At 35.3% G+C, this 21,809-nt stretch overlaps 1 protein-coding gene across 5 annotated transcripts in view; it reads left to right on the top strand.

Annotated features, from left to right (window-relative positions):
- Positions 1–21,809, top strand: part of SCN2A (sodium voltage-gated channel alpha subunit 2) — a 79,158-nt gene that overhangs the window by 40,144 nt on the left and 17,205 nt on the right. For 3 of the 5 annotated variants that reach the window (XM_030019333.1, XM_030019335.1, XM_030019334.2), the window contains exons 12-19: positions 1,523–1,903; positions 2,896–3,028; positions 4,690–4,928; positions 5,852–6,025; positions 7,747–8,103; positions 9,722–10,201; positions 20,855–20,975; positions 21,345–21,499. In XM_030019333.1, the coding sequence (XP_029875193.1) occupies positions 1,523–1,903; positions 2,896–3,028; positions 4,690–4,928; positions 5,852–6,025; positions 7,747–8,103; positions 9,722–10,201; positions 20,855–20,975; positions 21,345–21,499 (2,040 nt within the window). The remainder of the gene's footprint in view (positions 1–1,522; positions 1,904–2,895; positions 3,029–4,689; positions 4,929–5,851; positions 6,026–7,746; positions 8,104–9,721; positions 10,202–20,854; positions 20,976–21,344; positions 21,500–21,809) is intronic. The other 2 variants (XM_030019336.2, XM_030019337.1) reach the window with 1 other exon arrangement.

Raw genomic sequence — 21,809 nt, 5'->3', positions numbered from 1 at the left:
TGCTTTAGAAGATCCTTTTACGGCTTTGGCAGTTTTCTAAGGGATTTCCACAAGGCCTTTTGCAACCTCCCTTCTCTCTCTCTTTTTCTTTTTTTAAACTCTACTCTGGACCCACAACTGTGAATCATTTTTAACTTGGACCTCTTTCTATGTCCCAATTACTGCTGTATTCATCAAGAATGTTGTTGCAAAGAGCACTAACCTATCTCATTGCTTTTACCTAATCTGCTAGTAAATATATCTACCTAAAGATACTTTTTAAATATCATAAAACATACTATGCCTAAAGTTCCTCCCAACCCACCTTGTGTACTTACAGTAAACAAGTCAAGTCTCAGCTTTGACTGACCCATGCCAGCATCCATAACCTCCTGTTAAATTTTCAAACTAGTTTCTTTGAGCTCTTTCCGGTATGCTGCCCCTCATGCTTGGAAGAAGCTCCCATGAGTTTCCACAGAACACTTCATTGCTTTCCTCAAATCCCTGTTTAAAACTCTCTTTTACCATGCTGCCTACAGAAAGCTTGACAGGGAAGTGACTTCAGGTGAGCTAAGACCACTGTTTATCATACCCATCAATTTTACCTCCTTGTATTCCCTATCTTTTTGTATCCATCTGTTGTGTTACGCTTAGATGATAAGTTCTTTGCAGAGTGCCTTTTTGTTCTGCATTTTGCAGTACCTAGAATAATGGGGCTCGGGTCCATAAAGATAAGTTGCAGAAGAAAAACAAAGATATTACTTTGTTATATATCGTCTCTGCTGTTCATAGAGGTCTTGGGTAAAATCAGGTGCTAATGCTAATCAATCAAGTCAAGAGAATCACTGATATGAATTAAAGTTAAGAACATGTATAATTATTTGCAAGATTAGAGCATTTTTTTGACTCTGATCCTGAAAAGATCCTCCCATAGCAGAACATTTACTCACATGAGTAAACTGATGAAGATTAGTGAGACTGTTCATACAAAATTACAGGCATATCTTTGCATACTCAGGATAGCTAAGACTTTCAAGAAATAAAAACCTTATTGCGGCCTACTTGACTAGTATCTGAAAAAATATGTATGTTTTTTAAACTAGGCAGTATTTAGGAGCTACCTGTGTGTGCAGACTGAGTAACGGGAAATTTGCCTAAAATTTTATTTACTCAGCATGTCAGACTAATGCCAACCTGGGCTAAATAGTGTCTGGATGTGCTTACTCAGTTTATGAACCGTTGGTAATAAAACAGGCAGAATGGCAGAGGAAACAATTCTGTCAAGCAATTTCTTTTACTGTAATTAAACCATTTGATTTCATATATCCAAAGTAGTAAAATAACTAGTCTTTGTCTGTCACTTATGTGCTCTTTGTTTACTACCCAAAAGGGAGTGTATTAGGGGGGCTGTACCAGTTCATTTCTTTGTAGATGACCTTACCCTTTATTAAGACATATTAACACTGTGTTTTTTTCCTCTGTATGAAAACGTTATATTTAAAAGGATTTTCATCTGATAATCATCGTTTTTATTTGCCTACAGTCTTTGCTGAGCATTCGCGGCTCCCTGTTTTCCCCAAGGCGCAATAGCAGAACAAGCCTTTTCAGCTTCAGAGGTCGAGCAAAGGATGTAGGATCAGAAAATGACTTTGCTGATGATGAGCACAGCACTTTTGAAGACAATGAGAGCAGAAGAGATTCTCTCTTTGTTCCTCATAGACATGGTGAACGGCGCAACAGTAACATTAGTCAGGCCAGTAGGTCATCCAGGACAGTACCTCCACTTCCAGCAAATGGGAAGATGCACAGCACTGTGGATTGCAATGGAGTGGTTTCTTTAGTCGGTGGGCCGCCAGCTCTGACGTCACCTACTGGACAGCTTCTGCCAGAGGTGATGATTGATAAAGCAGCCACTGCTAGCAATGTAAGGAAGTCTGCAATAGCTCAGGCATGATGTCCTCTCCCTGTATGATCAGCCCTGTTTCTACAAAATTTAGTCACTTAGGAATAATTCCCTTTCTGGCCATGCTGTGAAAGTTCCTTTCATATATTCCAGTTATAAGCTACAGTAGAAACTGAAATTGTCTAGATCTCATTAACTAAACATGTGAAGATATATGCTAATTTACTGGGAATTAATAGAATAGCATAGTAAACCATTGAATAAATGTAGTTTGTGTAGTCTTACACCCATTGATTCATTATGCTAACTGAAGACTTAACTGGAAGGTTCTGTATTCATGTATCAGACAGGATATCAAAAGGAAAAAAAAATTACTTAATGAAATATATTAAATGAGTATTTAACTTCCTGGTGACCATATATGAAACTTGTGATGTAACACTGATTGTGCAACTTACATGAGTTGTGATAGTGTTCCTGTAACATAGTTAATTTTTCTAGGGTTTTTTTTTTTGGAGATGTCAACATTATTAAATATTTTTCTTTTATTTTGTTTGAAAACATGTGCTAGGAAATTGATAATTTATTCTAAATTAAGAAAATACTCTTTGTGCTTTTACTGCTAGGTGTGTGGGCTGTGCATTTTCATGTTTAGAAAAAGACTTCACTACCTAATTAGAAAGATATTTACAGCAGAGCTCATTGACAAGCATTGTGGAACTTTTTATAGTCTAAAAACCTTTTATAGTCTAAAATCTGTTTTAATGTCTCAGCCCTGTTTCAGCAAAATACTTAAAAACATTCTTTAAGCACAAGAGCAACCCTACTGATGTATTTGACTATTTGCTGTGTACAAAGTTAGGCATACATTAGTCTATTGCAAAACCACGACATAAATGGAGCATGGTACAGGACAGCAGAGTGTTTTAAACCATTATACTTCTGTAATAATTTACAGTTATTCTTATTAAATGAACAATCAATAGGCTATTTTATCAGTGTTTTATTTTCAGGGCACTACTACAGAAACGGACTTAAGAAAGAGACGGTCTAGTTCTTACCATGTTCCTATGGACTACCTAACAGATCCTAGTGCAAGGCAAAGAGCAATGAGTATAGCCAGCATGCTTACAAACACAATGGAAGGTATGTAACACAGAATTTTTGTATGACAATGCCATAAAGTGCTATTAAATGTATGATACATTAAGTAGTAGTGGAGTTTTAAGGCAGCTATTTCAGCCTAAAGGGTACAGGCAAGATGAGATTTGTATATAGAGGTAGTATTTTTTTTAAAAGATGGAATGATATATTTGGAAAAGCAGTCAAGCTTTCAATATACTCATAGGTTTGAGGTGGAAGCAGCAAACTTCCAAGTTAAATGCAAGCAGAAAGCAATTGATCAATGCAGTATTTCTCTAGAGAAGTTATGTTTTGGGGTAAAAGCTCTTTTTACATTACTGAAATGGCTATGCTTCTTGCAGTAGAACAGTCTGCTTCTAACAATTCAACAGACATGCTGTTTCACAAAGGAAGGATCACGTTGTTCTTTCTGTCAGGCTAAATACAATGAATCTGAATCATGGATTAAGCAACTATTTGTAAGAAAGGGCAAAACATTACTTTGAGGCTTAAATGACTATGCCCAAAATAGCAAATAGGAAGGTAATAATGAGCAGTTTTGCACATGTGGACCATAATACTGTCTAAATAGTTGTCTGACTTCAGGTTTGTTCTAAATGTTTATCTTTCATGAGGAAACTTTAAAATATTTTATTCATTCTAGGTATAGAATTATAGAATGGTTTGGGTTGGAAGGGACCTTAAAGATCATCTAGTTCCAACCCCGCTGCCATGAGCAGGGACACCTTCCACTAGACCAGGTTGCTCAAAGCCCCATCCAACCTGGCCTTGAACACTTCCAGGGACGGGGCATCCACAACCTCTCTGGGCAACCTGTCCCAGTGCCTCACCACCCTCACAGTGAAGAACTTCTTCCTTCCATCTAATCTAAATCTACCCTCTTTCAGTTTAAAGCCATTACCCCTTGTCCTATCACTACATGCCCTTGTAAAAAGTCCTTCTCCAGCTTTCCTGTAGGCCCCCTTTAACTACTGGAAGGCTGCTATAAGGTCTCCCTGGAGTCTTTTCTTCTCTGCACTAAACAATCCCAACTCTCTCAGCCTGTCTTCATAGGAGAGGTGCTCCAGACCCTGATAATTTTCGTGGCCCTCCTCTGGACTCATTCCAACAGGTCCATGTCTTTCTTATGCCAGGGCCACAGAGCTGAACACAGTACTCCAGGTGGAGTCGTATGAGCATGGAGTAGAGGTGGAGAATTACCTCCCTCAACCTGCTGGCCACACTTCTTTTGATGCAGCCCAGGATGAGATTGGGTTTCTGGGCTGCAAGCACACATTGCTGGGTCATACTCACAGTTTTTTCTCCACCAATAGCCCCAAGTCATTCTCCACAGGGCTGCTCTCAGTCCACTCATTGCCCAGCCTGTATGCCAGATTTCTAAGACAAATGCCTATTTTGCATCCTATGTAGCATTTGATTGTGAATGGTTATTTTATCTATTGAATATTTAGCATTCTTTTTACATCAAATTTGAAACATAGTGGGACAGATTATTTTTAATTGTAATTTCTTTTTACTGACAGTAGCCTTGGATTCAAAAGGTCTACATATCAACATAGTTTATCAACAGTACCTTGGAAAACAGCATTTAGGTCAAGGAAATACCCAGGTGATACTGGAATAGAGAAATATGTTTAAAATGTTATTTTCATTTTTCTCTCCAGAACTGGAAGAATCCAGACAGAAATGCCCACCATGCTGGTATAAATTTGCTAACACTTGCTTGATTTGGGACTGCTGTACTCCCTGGCTGAAAGTCAAACATATTGTAAATTTGATTGTGATGGACCCATTTGTTGATCTGGCCATTACTATCTGCATTGTCCTAAACACCCTGTTCATGGCCATGGAGCACTATCCAATGACAGAACAGTTTAGTGGTGTCCTTTCAGTAGGAAACCTTGTAAGTCTTTCATGATGTGCCGTGTATGTGAAATGCATTTTTCTTAAATAATTCTCTTGTGACCTATGTACGTATGTTTAAAAGAAAATGTTGACTAGATACTTATAGGCTTGGGATGGTTGAATTTAAATTTAAGCTTTACTGAATCCCTCTTTGTTGACATTTGTGGATTTCACCACTCTTGCTTTATGGAGCAAAAGATAGCAAGATTTATTGAGTCAATATGCATTTTGATTTTTAAAACCTTCAGCTTCTGTCATTGAAGCTGGTTGAAGGAATTTATCTAATATTCTTTCTTGGATGGATACTGACAAATCATGAGAACTTTCAGTTCCATTCCCATACCTGTTCTGCTCCTCACTAGCACCTCCTGAGGTCCTGTGTGTTCAGGATATTATAGAGGAGAAAGACCCAGTAAGCATGGCAGATTTACTGCAACTCCACAGGAGATGGTGAAATGGCATGACAGTGCCTTCCGCAGGTCATCCTGAAGAAGAATAGGTCTGGTCAACTTTCAGTACAATTTTTTTCTTAATAAGATAATTGTCCCTCTCATAAACTTATCTTTATCCCTAGAAGCAAAGAGATGTCCCAAGGGCAAAGATGAGATCTAGGAGGCAAAACTGAGCATTAAAATCAGAAGAGATTCTGTGTATTGGTATTTATACATGCATATTAGCAGACTAGATAAAAACCATATTTTTCCCATTTACCTCTTTTTCTTTGGAAACCAAACATTGTGATGCATATGTAAGCATCAAATCTGAATTTAATTCCTAACTCCAATGTATGGCAATATAGAGAAGCTATTCAGATTTATCATGGATTGCTTGCTGAAGCTATAACTTACCAAAAGTTGATACCATTAGTTTTTTTAATATTTTCTCATTAAACTGGAATAAGAAACTGTATTTTCCTTGCAGGTGTTTACTGGAATTTTCACAGCAGAAATGTTTCTCAAGATAATTGCCATGGATCCTTATTATTATTTCCAGGAGGGCTGGAATATTTTTGATGGTTTTATTGTGAGTCTTAGTTTAATGGAGCTTGGCCTTGCAAATGTAGAAGGATTATCTGTCCTTCGATCATTCCGATTGGTAAATATACTAAATAAAATATGTTTCTATGTTATATTTTTATATTTGTGCATATATGTTGTGCATTATTCGTTTGTGCATTATATATTTAGCTAAGACAGAAGATCTTTTCATAAGAACTTACAAAATACTAAATTGCATACCCACTAGATGGCATGTATCTATCATGTTGTTTGTTTTACATATTATCATAGTAACATCTATTTCTTCTTCAAGACATTGTCAACATCAATTCTGTTCTTGCAGTGAGTGTGCTTTAAGGGTTAACTTTATCAATACCAGTATCGCTTAGAGTCTTCTTCTCCCTAGATGAGGGAATAAAGAAAGCAAGAGCCACCGGCCCTTACTGCCTGTGACTGAAGATTAGTAAATTGCTTAGTAAATAACAGATTAGTTAGTAAGAGTTTATTGACAGTTTTAGCTGATAGACTTCCATTACCAGTTGGCTTACATGGTTAGTTTTAGGAGAGAGTAATGTTAAGATTTTTCTTTGGATAGGGATTTTTCATCACTTCCAGCCTTCTCCTTACCATCCTCTGCAAGGTTCCATCCACGAACAGCTTTTCTGTTCAGAAGTCACTACAGTATCTCTGTCTGTTATTAGATATCTCTGTCTTGAATAGGAACTTGAAAAACCTTGGTCTTGCTGAAGACCAGGCTAGCATGCAAGTTGATGTTCAAATCCTCTTCTGAAAAGACCTACACAGTAAGAGCCATGAAGCTAGAGTTCCTGGTCATGAAGCTCAACTTTTACCTTAAATAAAGCAAAAATATCTCATTTAAAATAAAAGTTAAATAAACACCCTTTAAAAAAAGAGGGGTGTTAAATTCATTCATTTGCTGGTTGTCTGTGTAGCATTACATTGCATTTTGCCTAAAGTCTAATATCTGTCTGGATTGACTTCTCCCTCTGTTATATAATTCTGTTTTTAACTTTGCATCTATATATTTTATTTCTCTCTCATCCCATGAAATAATATTTAGATTTAGATTCCTTTTAGTATTCTCCTCTTTCAGTTGTCAGAACACTTGCTGTATCTTTCCCAATAATTTCATTTTTGCCTGTTTCAAGTTGTACTTTAATATAACACTTTCCTTTGTTTTTCTCAATGTTGTATGACAAACTTTCTAAGACATCTTATGCTTATTTTAAATGACAGAAAATATATTGTTAAAGATACTTGCAACTAATTTGTATGCCTGTCATTAAAAACTCTAGCTTGTTTCTCTTTCTAGGAAAACCATTTCTTCCATCTCTCTGCCAGATAAGATGAAAGATCTGGAAGTGTCTATACACTCACAATCCTGTTAAACTGATCACATTTCATATGTGCTGGTTTCTTTTTAGTAATATTCTCTTAGAGTTAACTAAAGGAGAAAGACTGTTTTGTCCAACTTGTCCAACAAGTAGCACTTGTTTATAGATATCTGAAGTCACCAAAAGAGTCAAAGTCTGAATTGAAGACTTTGTGATAATTGCAGTGTAATTCAAATGAGCATAGATACAGTATTTTTTATTTGTTATGACTTGCATCAGGACTTAAGACTGCTGATGTCTAGTATTGTACAAAGAACTGGAAACATAAATTTTGTAACTAAAGTTTCTAAAGGTTACATGAGACATGATTTAGACACAGGGTAACTGAAATATGAAATGTATAGCAATAATTTCATTGCAATTAGTAACATGAATAACTGTATACTATTCTTCTGTTTTGCAGCTTCGAGTTTTCAAATTGGCAAAATCTTGGCCAACTCTAAATATGCTGATTAAGATTATTGGCAACTCAGTGGGAGCTTTGGGAAATCTGACCCTGGTGCTGGCCATCATTGTGTTCATTTTCGCTGTGGTTGGGATGCAGCTGTTTGGCAAAAGCTACAAGGAATGTGTCTGCAAGATCTCTAGTGACTGTGAACTTCCACGCTGGCACATGCATGACTTTTTCCACTCTTTCTTGATTGTGTTTCGAGTGCTGTGTGGAGAATGGATAGAAACGATGTGGGACTGCATGGAGGTTGCAGGCCAAACTATGTGCCTTACGGTCTTCATGATGGTCATGGTGATTGGAAACCTAGTGGTATGTAATCAGTGGAGATTTTTTAAAACTATTAGAAGATATTTCCTATTTTTCATGATTTAGAAATCAGAGATGAAGACTGGAGGACTTTAGGAGATCATGTAATTCATTTGCCCTTTCTTTAAACCAGGTTCAAATATACCTTGATCATTTATGAAAAATGTTTCTCTATGTTTTCTTTTAAATCTTCAGTAAGTTTATAACCTCTTTGGTAAGATCAGTGCTGAATTATGCTTATAGTTATAAATGCCTTTTAAAAAACCATCTAACTTAAATCGCCTTTTACAGCCAGTTAAACTGACTGGTCTTGATAGTGATGGAAAACAGTTGGTCTTTGTGACAACGTTTAAAATACTTAAAGGCTTACTGTTTCCACTTTCAGTCTTTTCTTTCTGAAACAAAATAAGCTTAGTTGTTCAATTTTTTCTCATAGGTGATGATTTCTAAACTGCTTATCCCTTCTGCTACTGGCCTCTGAATTCCTGCCAAGCAGCATTTTGGATAGACACACAAGTACCAAATAATGTTGAATGATTATACTTCAATGTCTTACACCCAACATTCCTTGTGGTACATCCCCAAATGACATGAATTTACCATACCAGCATTACTTTCCTGATGCAGCCTATATGCCCTTTTCTGCAGTGCTTCCACCTTGCCAGTTTTCACACGTTCTGTATATGTAGTTTTCATTTTTTGTAACCAACATTTCCACACTAGTACTTCAGAATTAAATACCATATTGATTTTGAATCATTTCAACAATTTACCATGGTTGTGCCCAATTGTAGTTCCTTCTTGTTGAGTGCTAGCATCCCTTCTCTTTTTTGTATCATCCACAAATTTTATAAATATGCTTATCCACAGGCATAAATACCAAGTTTAACCAGACTAATGTGAGACTCCTGTGGTATGCCTTGTAAAATATTCTGCAAGTTTGAAGAGGAAGAATTGACAGATATAATTTAAATATGTTTTTTAATCAGTTTTGCACATAGTCTGTCATAATTACATGTAGTCCAAATTTCTCTTATATGTTTGTAAAATGTCATGCAAGAAAGTCTGAAACAGTTTCCTAAAATTGAGGTGGACATCTGTGGACTCTTTATCTCTTAGCTAGTTTTCCTACCCAAAACAAAAATAGACTGATACATTCTTGGCAAATATATAAGTTTATTATATTCTGAGTTAGAGACACTGAAACTATGGTCTGTTGAACTGTAGAAGACTGCAGTCTGCCTGCATTGCCCTCGCCTATGAACACTACAGTGGATGTAGCTTGTATAAATTACTACATCATGTTGTATCCTGCCCCCTTACGTCATTCTCCAATTTGAGGAGCAGACCTGCACTACTTCCAGTGTTCACGAGAAAGTCAAGGAACAGCTCAGATTTTCATCTATATTAGTCAAGTTAAACAAGCTAAAAATGTTTTTGCAAGTTATAAAAAAATATGGGGGACAGGGATTATGGACTGGAAAGAATAGCAGGAAGGTGGGTTGAGATAAAGTGCTAGCTGTGAAATAAAAATTATGTCATATTGAACAACCCATAATGGAATTACTTTTATGACTTAAAAATAAGAGATCCAGTATATTTTCCCCTTACTGTCTTTTAGGTTCTCAACCTCTTTTTGGCCTTGCTGCTGAGCTCATTTAGTTCAGACAACCTTGCTGCTACAGATGATGATAACGAAATGAACAACCTACAGATTGCTGTGGCAAGGATTCAGAAAGGCATAGATTATGTGAAGAGAAAAGTGCGTGAATTCATCCAAAAAGCCTTTGTTAGAAAGCAGAAAGTTTTAGATGAAATCAAACCTCTTGAGGACCTAAACAACAAAAAAGACAGCTGTATTTCCAACCACACAATAGTAGAAATAGGTAAAAACCTTGGCTATCTTAAAGAAGGGAATGGAACTACCAGTGGCATAGGCAGCAGCGTGGAAAAATATGTTGTTGATGAAAGTGATTACATGTCATTCATAAACAACCCAAGTCTCACTGTGACAGTGCCAATTGCTGTCGGGGAATCAGATTTTGAAAATTTAAACACGGAGGAGTTCAGCAGCGAGTCAGACCTGGAAGAAAGCAAAGAGGTAAGACTATTTCTATATTTAAAATACTCTGATGCTTTTCTTTTTTTCTCCTAAGGTAACTAGTGTTGAATTCAAATCTCTAATTCCTGTATAACAGCGTATACGAACTTGTAATGGTATTTAAGGTAAATTAATGTAAGGTTGTGGGTTTTGAATGAGATGGTAGTACAGTATTGCTTTTAAAGTAATAATCAAGATGCATAAGACAATTTTGTAGAAAATTAATACTTTTTTCTATTTTATTTAGTTAAAATCATTAACAAGAAAATGAACCAATTTAATAGCCCCGGATGCCAGAGGTCTTACAAAACGAGTGTGGGTTGTGCAAGTTTCTCCATGTTTATTTCATCAGTGCAGTTTAATTACTCTTTTGTCTGCTTTCTGGAGTGCCTCCTGTCAAATTAACAGTTCATTCTGATGCTTTTAACCTTTTTGATATAGTCAAAATGTATCTAGATACATCATAAGTACCTTTGAATACTGGACCAGCATCACTAAACGATTTCATATAAATCACTAAAAAAACATCGGATAGTAGCAGAACCACTGAAGAATTGAAGTAACGGCCTTATGGTAAAAAAGTTATGAAGCCTTATATCTCAGTATAAGATCCTTTCATACAGTTACCCATTGTCATTTTCAAAGCTTTAAGATACTTGAATCTCTTACCTACTGTGACTGTAATAAAATGTACCTCTTTCTGGCCCAATGTGGTGCCAAATGGACAAATCCAAGCCAGCGCTTAGTGAGGTACAGTGGATGCCGAAGCCTTTATTATTGTGTTAACCCAGTGCTCTGTCCTGCACAATTGTACATGGCGGAGGCACACCACCTCAAGTGGAGCAAGTCTAGGCTATGCTTAGTACCAATGCTAGTTCATTCAGCATTAGCATGGGTATTTTTGAACAGTACTGCATGCTACAGTGTAGACATAAACTAACATGAAGGTTTTCATGAGTGATTTCCTCGTGCTTGAATCTGAGGGTATAAATATGGATAAGATTCTAGTAATTCTCACCCCGAGATCCTTTTTTGTACAGACTGCATCACACAGTCATATTTTCTTGTTTCTTATCAGAAATGTCTTTATTGTTCTTTTAAAAATATTTCTTTTTTGCAGATTGTTTAGTATTAGTATTTATCTTACTCTTCAAAACCATGACTTGGGTGTAGAACAAAGCAGAAGTTATTGTAGTTTAGCCTTTAATTGTTCTGTGTAACGAAAAGGGTGATTATATGAAAGTTTCTTGGTCTGAATGTAGGATTTTGATTGATTCTATTATATCTTTGTACCTAGGATAAGAAAAGGAATCTTCTTCAGGCAGCTTTATGCAATATAGGCCTAACACATTGTTCTGTCCTTCCATTGTTCTGCTGTTCCATTGTTCTATTGTCCCATTGTTAACTGTTTCAAAACTTACTGCTGCCAAAGGAGCAGCAAATTCTACTGCTAATCTGGTCAAATTCCACCTATCAATGAGATCATCCATAATGATTGCATATGACAGTAATGGCACAGGTTATTTTTCTGTCTTTTTGTAAATCATGTAGTGTCTTGGTATAGACCTGGTCCTTTGGGGTTTGTTCTTTTTTCCTGCTAATCATGTTCAAGTCCATCTATCACTTTCAGCCTTTTCCCTGCTTAGCAACTAGTGATAGCCAGAGGATGCACTGAAAGTTTGGGAATAAAGTGTCTTAAGTTAAAGTTCAGTACTAGGAAACAGAATACTTTGGATTTCTTCATCACAAAGTACTTATTGCTGTCTTGGTGGAGTAACAAATACATGTCTGTCATTCTGTATTTGTCTGTAAAGTTAGTATAGTATTTTTATCAGTTTCAAGGGTGCTGTCAACCTAAACCTATAATTTTTCATAAAACATTCTAAATGCCTCAGTTGGAAAGGGTGAAGAAGATCCTGTTAGTTTATTCTGCAGATATATTGTAACTGGCAATGATGCTTCAGATGATATTACTGTATAAATGACACTAAAAGAAAATCTGACGCAGATACAGTCTGAGAAGACTGTGAAGTCCCAGTATGATCAGAAGTATGCACTCAGGAAAACTCTCCTCTCTTCACTTCTTGTTTTGTGCTCCCACCCATATCAGATTAATTCTGATAATGTTACTGATTCTGATATTACCATTACTCATGGTAGTAGTAAACCATGTTTTAAACTGTCCTATATACTTCTCCTGTGCTTGTTCTTTTTTAAAAGTTATGAAGTTATGTATGTATTAACAGAAGTTTTATCAAAATAGATTATAGGTCTGATAATTTTTAATTGACATCTTCTATGCAAAAAGTAATTTGGAAGTGTAATTGGATTCTACTAATTTAAATACTATATGTCATTAAAATGACTGAGAAAGAAGTAATTTAAATATTTTCATTAGAGATTATTAGATTAATTAGCTGCTGAAGTCTGTTTTTAAAAATGTAATCACAGGAGTGTTCTGTACTAGTGGAGTATTCTCCATTTCTTATGCTGAAGCTACAATTGTTGTGCAGAAAATAATTTGTGATTCACTGAACAGTGGCAGCGAGGAGGAACGTGACTTTTGGTAGTGCCTAATGATTAAGGCATCTGTTTTGAGAATGAAATTTTTCCCTGCTACAAAATCTGTTTATAATTTTTAAACAGTAAATAGTCAGTGGCTAAAATGCAGAAACTGCCTTGAAATAGGGACCAAAACCTGAATTTCCCATATGAATTCCTTAATCACTGAGAGCGTTATGTCAGTAGAAGAGATGGAGGATGTACCTTATTCAAACCCATAGGCTGGTGGCTAGCAGGACTGAGTATGACCACAATGACAGTGGTGCATCAATTTCTTCATTGTATAACAGGATGGTATGACTGCTGACTGTCTTCATTAGCCAAATCTTCCTTTTCCCAATGGAAGGACCCAATGGGGTTATTCTACAAGGTGACAAACATATTGGTTTGAATTCCTATAGGGAAAATTTTAAAGCGGATTTTCCCACATTTGAGACATGACCTCCAGTCATTAAGCTTCCACCATAAAAGAAAGGCTTTCTCCTCCAGATACAGTATTTAAAAGAAAACAGTGTCCTCATTGCACTCTTGGAGGCACTTAATCCTGTAAATGTGTGCGATAATCATGCTTCAGGAACTGCAGACTGCTCAGGTGATAAGACAAAGAAATGCCTACTCAGTCAGGAATGAGCTACTGCCAAGCAGTTTTGACTGGTCAAGCCTGAAAGTCTTCTGAGCATATTCAGGATAAAAATTTCTTACTCTTGCAGAAGTTGAAGGTGAAAAATTGAAGGGAAATGTTTACAAATTTCAGGCACCTTCAAGAGAGGCCCAGCAGTTAAGAAGAGACATTGTGAGCATATTTCTTAAGTGCTAAATTTCAAATAGATTTTAATCACAAAGGTGCATTTTTTAATCTTAATCCTAGTTCCTACTCTTCACTAGATAATTCTTATCAACCATGGTTTTTGATATAGAGAAGAGTGATGACTTATTAGTCACAGGACCAACGCTCTTGTCATGAAAACTATCCATAGCAAAAGGCATTTTTTAAAATTAAAAAAGTGACTACAAATGGCTTTTTGTTCAAGACTTCCTCTTTTTTGCATGCCAAAATGTACCTTCTAGTTCTGCCCTCATTTCTCATTTATATGATTCTGCTGTTGCTGAGTGTTGGTCTGCCAGTCACTTCATTGCTTGTACCACAAATTAAAAGAACTGAAGTTAGAAACTGCCACCAAACCACGTTCGATTAGAGGTATCCCAAATGAAAGGCAGCTTAGGCATCCATGTACTGTGAGAACACTCTGCACAAGATAGCCAGATGCTAATGAGTGTGTGTCTGTGTGCTTTTGCTTTTCTCTATGTATATTCATGCATACACGTATTCACTGTGGTATAGGGCAATAAGCTGAATTTCTACAACGCAATTATCATTTATTAGCAAGTTTTAATTAAGTTCATTAATGTTTGTTGAATTCTTTATTACAACATACATCTTTTCCAGTATTTTGATGGACGTGTTAACTCGATTATGCCTTTCTAGAAACAATACATAGAATATTGTACATGCTAGTAGGCGTGAATTTACGAGGAATTTTCTAGAAAATTGCCTGAAGCCTAAACCAGAATTAATTATGAGAACATTGTGTCTATAGGAATGGTAGTGGGGGAATATAAGGTAATAAGGGAATTAGAGAATAAATCCTAAATAAAACTTTACCATGGAAGTAGGGCCATTGACAAATATAGGGCCACTGTGCTGAGTCTGTTGTCCTATATGTAAAAGTCCGTGGACCTGAACTGCATTACTGCTATCCAGTGTAGAAACTATAAAAATAATTTTTCCTTTTTAAGTCCTTAAGTACTATGGAGACAGTTTATATAGAAAATTTTTTAGTGCATGTATAGCTGTGTAATAATTAGATATTTATGCTAAGTATAACTTCTAGGCTAGTAATTACACCAAGATATACCAAGTTACAAGATATTTTTAAATGCCTTGAAAAATATGGGATCTCCTAATGCTGTTGCAGACACCTTAATAATGTATATTTTACTTTAAGCAGTATTTAGCGCAAAAAAGCAGAGGTGCTGTGTCCTGAACTTCATTTCCTACCATTCTTACTTCTCACAGGAGTAGAACCAAGCTGGATCAGTCAAGCGGGCAGCTCTGGTGCCTTTTAGCGAGGCAGAGCATCGTGTCACCAATTTTACACAGGTTACCTAAGCAAGTTATACATCTATATGTATATACTATATAATCACTTTTTAACGGATATTGACTGGCCTGCATGCTCTTCAGCTATGATCCTGTCCCATTCATTGCAATGAAGTACAAACATGCACAGCTGCTCTCTGCTGAGTCACAGGACTCGCATCACAGCATGGTCAGGCAAGATCGGCAGCCCCAATATTTCTGTCGTTCAGATGCTATACTTTCCATGATATTTTAACAGTATTTCGCAGTGCATGCTATGTACCTTTCCCAATCTTGATGGTAACGTTTTCAGGATTCTATTTTTGAAGGGGTTTCTTTCCTTTTGAAGAAAGACAGAATATGTAACACGTAAGCTATGTTTCTCATCAGAAGCTTATATGAGTCCATCTGTAAATTGTGTTGATAATGAAAATCTGCTAGCTGTTTTGGAAAACTTTCATACTATTGTATTTAAGCTTATAATGGAGGTAACTTGCAAACTCATGATAGTAACTTTTTTATTTTTTCACTTTTTTTTCCTTAGAAATGCTTTTCTTCAGTACTCGTATAAGCATTTAGTTATTTTGGAGATTAATATGCAGTACTTCAAGCACCATTCAGCATGAAATTAATTTAATTTCCACAGTCAAAGCATGTGACCATCTTTTGGTTAAAAAAGCTCATACAAAACTGGTATTTGGCTGGTCAAACATTCAGAGATCAGTTCTGCTCTTACTTACGCCCACACTTAAAAGTGTAGAGGTGCAAAGAGAAAACTGATAGCAAGATCTGGCCCAATTCAGTCTTACCATAGCTCTTTAATTTATGCTCACAAATTGACTACCTCCCCAAACATCTAAAACTGTCTACCCTGAGAAACTTCAACTTATTCTCATCTTATCAGTAATAAATAAAGTTCAGCAGTCTAGTAAATAAGCTACTGATTTTGGACCAAAATGTCCCCAGCTTCAGTATGATTTACATCTCACCTACGAAACATTGCCATAATATTTACAACACCATAGTTGTATGATGCTGCTTTCAGTTTGGTAAATCAGTGGAATTAAAACATACTTATTGCACAGTTTTTTGTCTTATATTTTCTAAGGAATAGTTTATCTGATAAGTCATATTTTGATTTAAAAATATTCATTATTCAAAATCCTTTGATACTCTGAAGAATTTAGGCTTTGGATTGTTTGTGAATCGGTCACATCATATTGTGATTCATGGTGGATGATATCAAGTTGTTAATATTAGAGTTAATTGGAATTCGCTTAATTAATCTTTACAAACAGCAGTCTCTTGCTCTGTTTCAGAAATATGCTTTCACTATTGCTTGTGTGAATTAAAGAGCCTTAAGTAGCTGCCAGTGGGAGTGCTTTTGCAAATATTTCCACTGCTACTTACAATGCTTTTGCTTTCATCCAACATTCTTGCAAATATTTTCATTTATGAAATCCTCATAAATAAGTAGATCAAAGCAATTACGAATAGCAATAGAGTGGACTATAATTTAGGGATCCTGTTTTTTTGCAGTATTTGCAGACAATAATCATCACAGGAATGTTTTGCTTTGATTTACAAAGTTCTGTTTTTTTTAACTGATAGAGTAGTTATGCCTGACCATATAAGCACTAGAAAGAGTGACATCCAGGTTCCACTTAATTATACCAGTGGAACTACAATGGTATTTACCACTTGATCGATTTTATAGGTGATATATCTGTACTGAAAAAGACTGTATAAGTTTGGATATATTATTGCCATTTACATCACAGAACATCTCATTTTCATATTGACATCCACACAGCACTGAGAAAATAAAAACAATATAATTTCCATTATTTAACATTTTCATAGGTATTTGGGAGGAAAGGAATTAAAAGCAAAACCAAAATGGTGCTTTCTCTTGGTGCTGTCTTCCTGCTCATGTCTGTTCTGCTCTTTGCTCCTTCAGTCCCTTAAATTACGATTTCAGCAGCTATTAGTGGCATCCTGGCTAATTATGAAATTTAAGGCATTGTTAAAAATGTTAAACTAAGAGCTACTTTCAGCTACTTTCAGATAATCATCTTGAAACAAAGAAAGAAATAAATGTTAGAAGCTCAAAGTGGCCTGGCTGTAAGTGAAGCAGAATTGTATGAATCTATGAGATGTTGCCAAGGTTCAGAAAGTAATTATGTCAAAAACTTCCTGACCTAATCTTGGCTGCTGCTTTTTGCAATGCTGCTCTGATAGGCAAGCTGCTTTCCACTTTCAGTTTCTATTTTGAAAGCTAAACTAAAATTTATATCTCATACTGTACTGTATTGCTGACTAAAGCATGACTGGCAAGGCTGTTGGTAGATGTGACATAAAAGATACATGTATCTCTCTGTGATAATCAGTATACTGCTGCTTTAGAACCATGTAAGTACTTTTGTCCCCTTACCATCTTCTGTGAAAAGGAGATGGACTATGTACATTCTGAGGTTTTGAAAAGTAGATTTCTCTGAGAATAATTTCCTTAGCATACTATTCAGAAAAAATCTAGCATCATAACTCTCGAAGAGTGTCTAATACTTTATCCTGATAAATCTCTTACAATCTGGGTGACCAAATACTTTTGAAACCTAGAACCATGGTATGAAAAAGGCTTAAAAAGGACTCACTATTATATCAAAGATAACGTTTGGGTTTGATGATTATCTTGTTTCTACAGGTTCATTTTTTTAAAAAAGCTGTATACATGTTAGGTATATACCACTGCCTAAATCTAGTTTTTGTGGTGCTGGTGAGCAGAGAAGAATTTATCAGGTACAAAGGTAACTTTGAGACAAGTTAAGGTAAAGAACTGGGACATATGCTACATACCTAACATACCAAGGTCTGCAATTAGGGGTAGTCTAGCTATCCAGCTGAATTCCATATGTGTGAACACTGACAGGTCACAGTAAGTGGTAGAAAAAGTCTTCCTATGTATTAAAGCATATGCACAAAACATAATTAGTAATAACATGGTCCATTCCCAGGTGATGTTGTGTTGAATACCTAGAAATCAGTACAACATCCCTTGGTCAGTTGCTTTATACCAGAGCAGAAGTTTGCTGTGGAAATACGTGATTGTTACTGAAAAGTTTTCCTAGCATACTGAACTTAATTGATTTGGTAAAATTTTAAGATGTTGTATCATAAAACCTTCCTAGCTGTTTGTAATGCATACTAGACTTTATAAATATTGTATAGAATGCCATACAATAAATTCAATGTTTAAAATAACAAAGAAACAAATGAAAAAGTAATTATTTCTGTTGAAAATTTTTAATTTTTTCTTCCCCAAATGATACCGAACTATGAAAGATTGAATTTATTGAATAATTTTTATAATATGCTTCTTCATATACTGATCAGGTTGGGGCTAAATTCAGGTATAATAGAACAGCATGCTAAGGAAATACTCTGTTACATCAACAGAAGAGTAACTGAATTCTCAGTGGGATAAGGCATTTAATTGTTGTGTTTCAAGTATCAGCTGCTGTTGATTCCATTTAGGATTTTTCTGTTTAGCTTAACTCCTATGATTATTATTACAGCTATTTAATAGAAGCATACCAGATTTTCAGTGAGAAGAGACTTGTAAGATACAATTCACCATACATACTTCCCCACATAAAGAAAGATGGCTTTCTGATGTTTCTGATAATTGACTGTTCTACCGATAATTTTCCACCTTTTCTACCTGATCTTTTTGATCTCTCCTTATAGTGGATATCTCTAATCTTCCATCTTGAGTTAACTGTTAGTCTTATGCAATTTCAGTAATAGGAATTCATTATCCCTTCTTAAAATTAAAATGTGGTGATTAAACTAACTGCATAATATCTGAGTTACTGAACTCTTCATTTTCCTGTAAAAGAACGGACAGTAGGTCTTTCAAACTTATGGTTTAACCAGTTCATAATTTTTGTTTGCTCTGCTACTACTACAGCATTCTGCTAGAAATGCTGTCCAGATCGGAATGATGCAAGCAACATTTTAAGAAAACTCTACAGAATACAAACAGATAGGCACTTCTCAGTTTAAAAAATATTTAGTCTATTGTATTGATAAATGTTAATTTTTAACACCATATATAAATTTCTTTGGAATGTACCTTGCGTTTGTGGTATTTCTGGCCTTTCCTCAAACTGATGATTGACTTCCACTGATGTTTAAATGCTGTGGTCCTTACTTGGGGACTACAGTATTTATCCCATGCTTTCCAGTTTCTCCATTTTAGAGGCAGTATTCCACAATGATCAAACTGCCATGCATTATCTATAATTTGAATATGTTGCAATGGGAAATTTGTAAATAATAATCTGCAGAAAAGTGTGCATCCATGACTGTACATTGGACATAACCTCATAGATCCTAAAGCTCATGCACAAACAAGAGACATGAATATGTAGGCTGGGATTTTCAAAGAAACATAAAGGAAATGGGTGTGCAGATATCACTGAAATTACATGCATAATACACCCTACAATAAAAGTTTCCATCTGTTTGGTCTTCCTCTAAAATGTGGGCTATAGTGTACCGTGGTACACAAAAATCAAAGTTAAGCCTATGTCAAAATCACAGAAAAATGTATTGTCAGTGTGATTTGATAAAATCAGAGTGGGGGAGAAAGGAATTAATCTTCTTTTTGTTTGAAGAACATACTTAATATTGTCTGCAATGTAAAATTCCATTAAAGTCTTATTGTACTTTCTGTATTCACATACTAATATTGTTTAGATTTCCTTTACAAAAAACTGTATAGAATTTGGAGCTTCTCAAACATGTTTTAAAGGAATAATGCCTCTAAGTTTTAAGTGTCAGCAAAGATATATCTTTAATGTTACCATGGACCATCTCTCTGTCTAATATTAATTCCCTATAGACTGTATTCTAAATCTGCTTACATCATTCCCTTTACAAAATTAGCTACTTATCAATGCAGCCATTTTACTGATGTTATACGCCACATAGTGATAACATTAGAAGAGTCATAGAATGCCATGACCAAACTACTTTTACTTATTATAGTACTCATATTTGTCTGTTGCCAACATAACATGATGGTGTGAAAGAATCATTGTGAAGATTTGGACGATATTATCAGAATGATTCATTGGTGCAGTATTGTTTTATGATGGTATTGTTTTAAAAGCATTTGTTTTCATTTTACTCTTCCAAAAATAAAGATTTTTTTTTTTTTTTGGCTTTTATAGTGATTGGACATGTATGTGTACTGTACCAAAGTAATAAGTAGTTTCAAAATGCACAATAAATTCAGAAAATGCATTGGCAAGTGAGAATGCAAAATATCAGCTACTGCTCTTAAAGTAATGTGCTGCTCTTTTGGAAATAAAGAGATTTAAACTATCCTATACAACACATAACATGTGTTTTCATGTCAATCATAATGAAAAGTATATTTTCAAACTTTTTAGATTTTATGAACTTGATAGAATAACATTTACTTGAGACATGAAAATACATCTGTGCAGCTTGCTGTTGGTTTGGTCATGATGTTGGAAAATTACTTGTATTAACACATGCTGTCTAAAGTGTAATCTAAAATGCAGCCACATAATTGGAATAATTAAACAGTACAAAGTGTGAAAGGCACCCATTCCTAACTTACTGAAATTTCATTTCAGAATTCTTATGTGTGGCTCAGAATAGTAGTCTAATAATTTCAGCAATTCCTTGTATGAAAATATCAAAATATTTTCAATAGGGAAAATGCACATGATGTAGTTTCTAATCTTGTGACCTCACCTGTAGTAGAGCAATTTGGCATTATAGATTGTAGATATGAATTTATTTTAATGTCAGAGCATGGAATACATGCAAAATATTTTGGTATGCATTTCAAACATGAACTTCTATTCAAAATAAAAAAAATTGAAAAAAATTATTATGTGGGGTTTCATTCACAGAAATTAAATGCATCCAGTTCATCAGAAGGCAGCACAGTTGATATCGGACTACCTCCAGAAGGGGAACAGCCAGAAGCAGAACCTGAAGAAGCTCTGGAGCCAGAGGCTTGTTTTACAGAAGGTAGGCGAAGCAAAATATATGCAAGGTGATTAGACCTAACTGTGTTGATCTGGGTTGGATTCTATTTTTATTTAAAATCAAGAAGCAGCTTTCTGATTATAGTTGTATTTTCTGTTTGTATGAGTAACTCCTTCAGAGGTACTGCCATAGATGTACTGTTCTCGTGCTCTCTCTCTTTCCTTGGAAGGTATTGTAAGAGTTACAAAGCTTTAACTCCAAATATTGAAACAAAAATCCTCAAATAGGAGATACTTATTTACAAGCATCTAATTCAGTAGCACTGAAATAAACCAAATGACTTCTGTTCATTGTGATTCCTGGTAAGTATTTACCTTATTCTGACATCTCAACACTTATTATCTCACGTAGGCTGTGTCCGGAGATTCAAATGCTGTCAAGTCAGCGTAGAAGATGGGAAAGGGAAAATCTGGTGGAATCTTAGAAAAACCTGCTATAAGATTGTTGAACACAACTGGTTTGAGACCTTCATTGTCTTCATGATTCTTCTCAGCAGCGGTGCTTTGGTAAATTCAGTGTCTATTTTAAGCAGCAAGCACTTAGAATTACAGTTAATTATATAGCTTCAGGTAACATATCAGAATCTAATATCCAATTCATAAATGTTCTAATGGCAACATATATCAACAAATATTTGGCGTATATCGTAGGATATGTAACAGTTTGCTTACAGGCTATGAAACAAATTGTTTGGCAAGTTCAAAATGTAGTGTTAATGGAAATAAGAAATTAGTTATCTCAGACTGGTATTCACATGTCTTCATATTGATAAAAATAGCCTTTTTTTTTGTCTTACACACATTTAAAATAAACCAC

This window comes from Aquila chrysaetos, chromosome 6 (assembly GCF_900496995.4).
Source record: "Aquila chrysaetos chrysaetos chromosome 6, bAquChr1.4, whole genome shotgun sequence".
NCBI classification, from domain to species: Eukaryota; Metazoa; Chordata; class Aves; order Accipitriformes; family Accipitridae; genus Aquila; species Aquila chrysaetos.
This window is presented reverse-complemented; position numbering and strand designations above follow the sequence as displayed.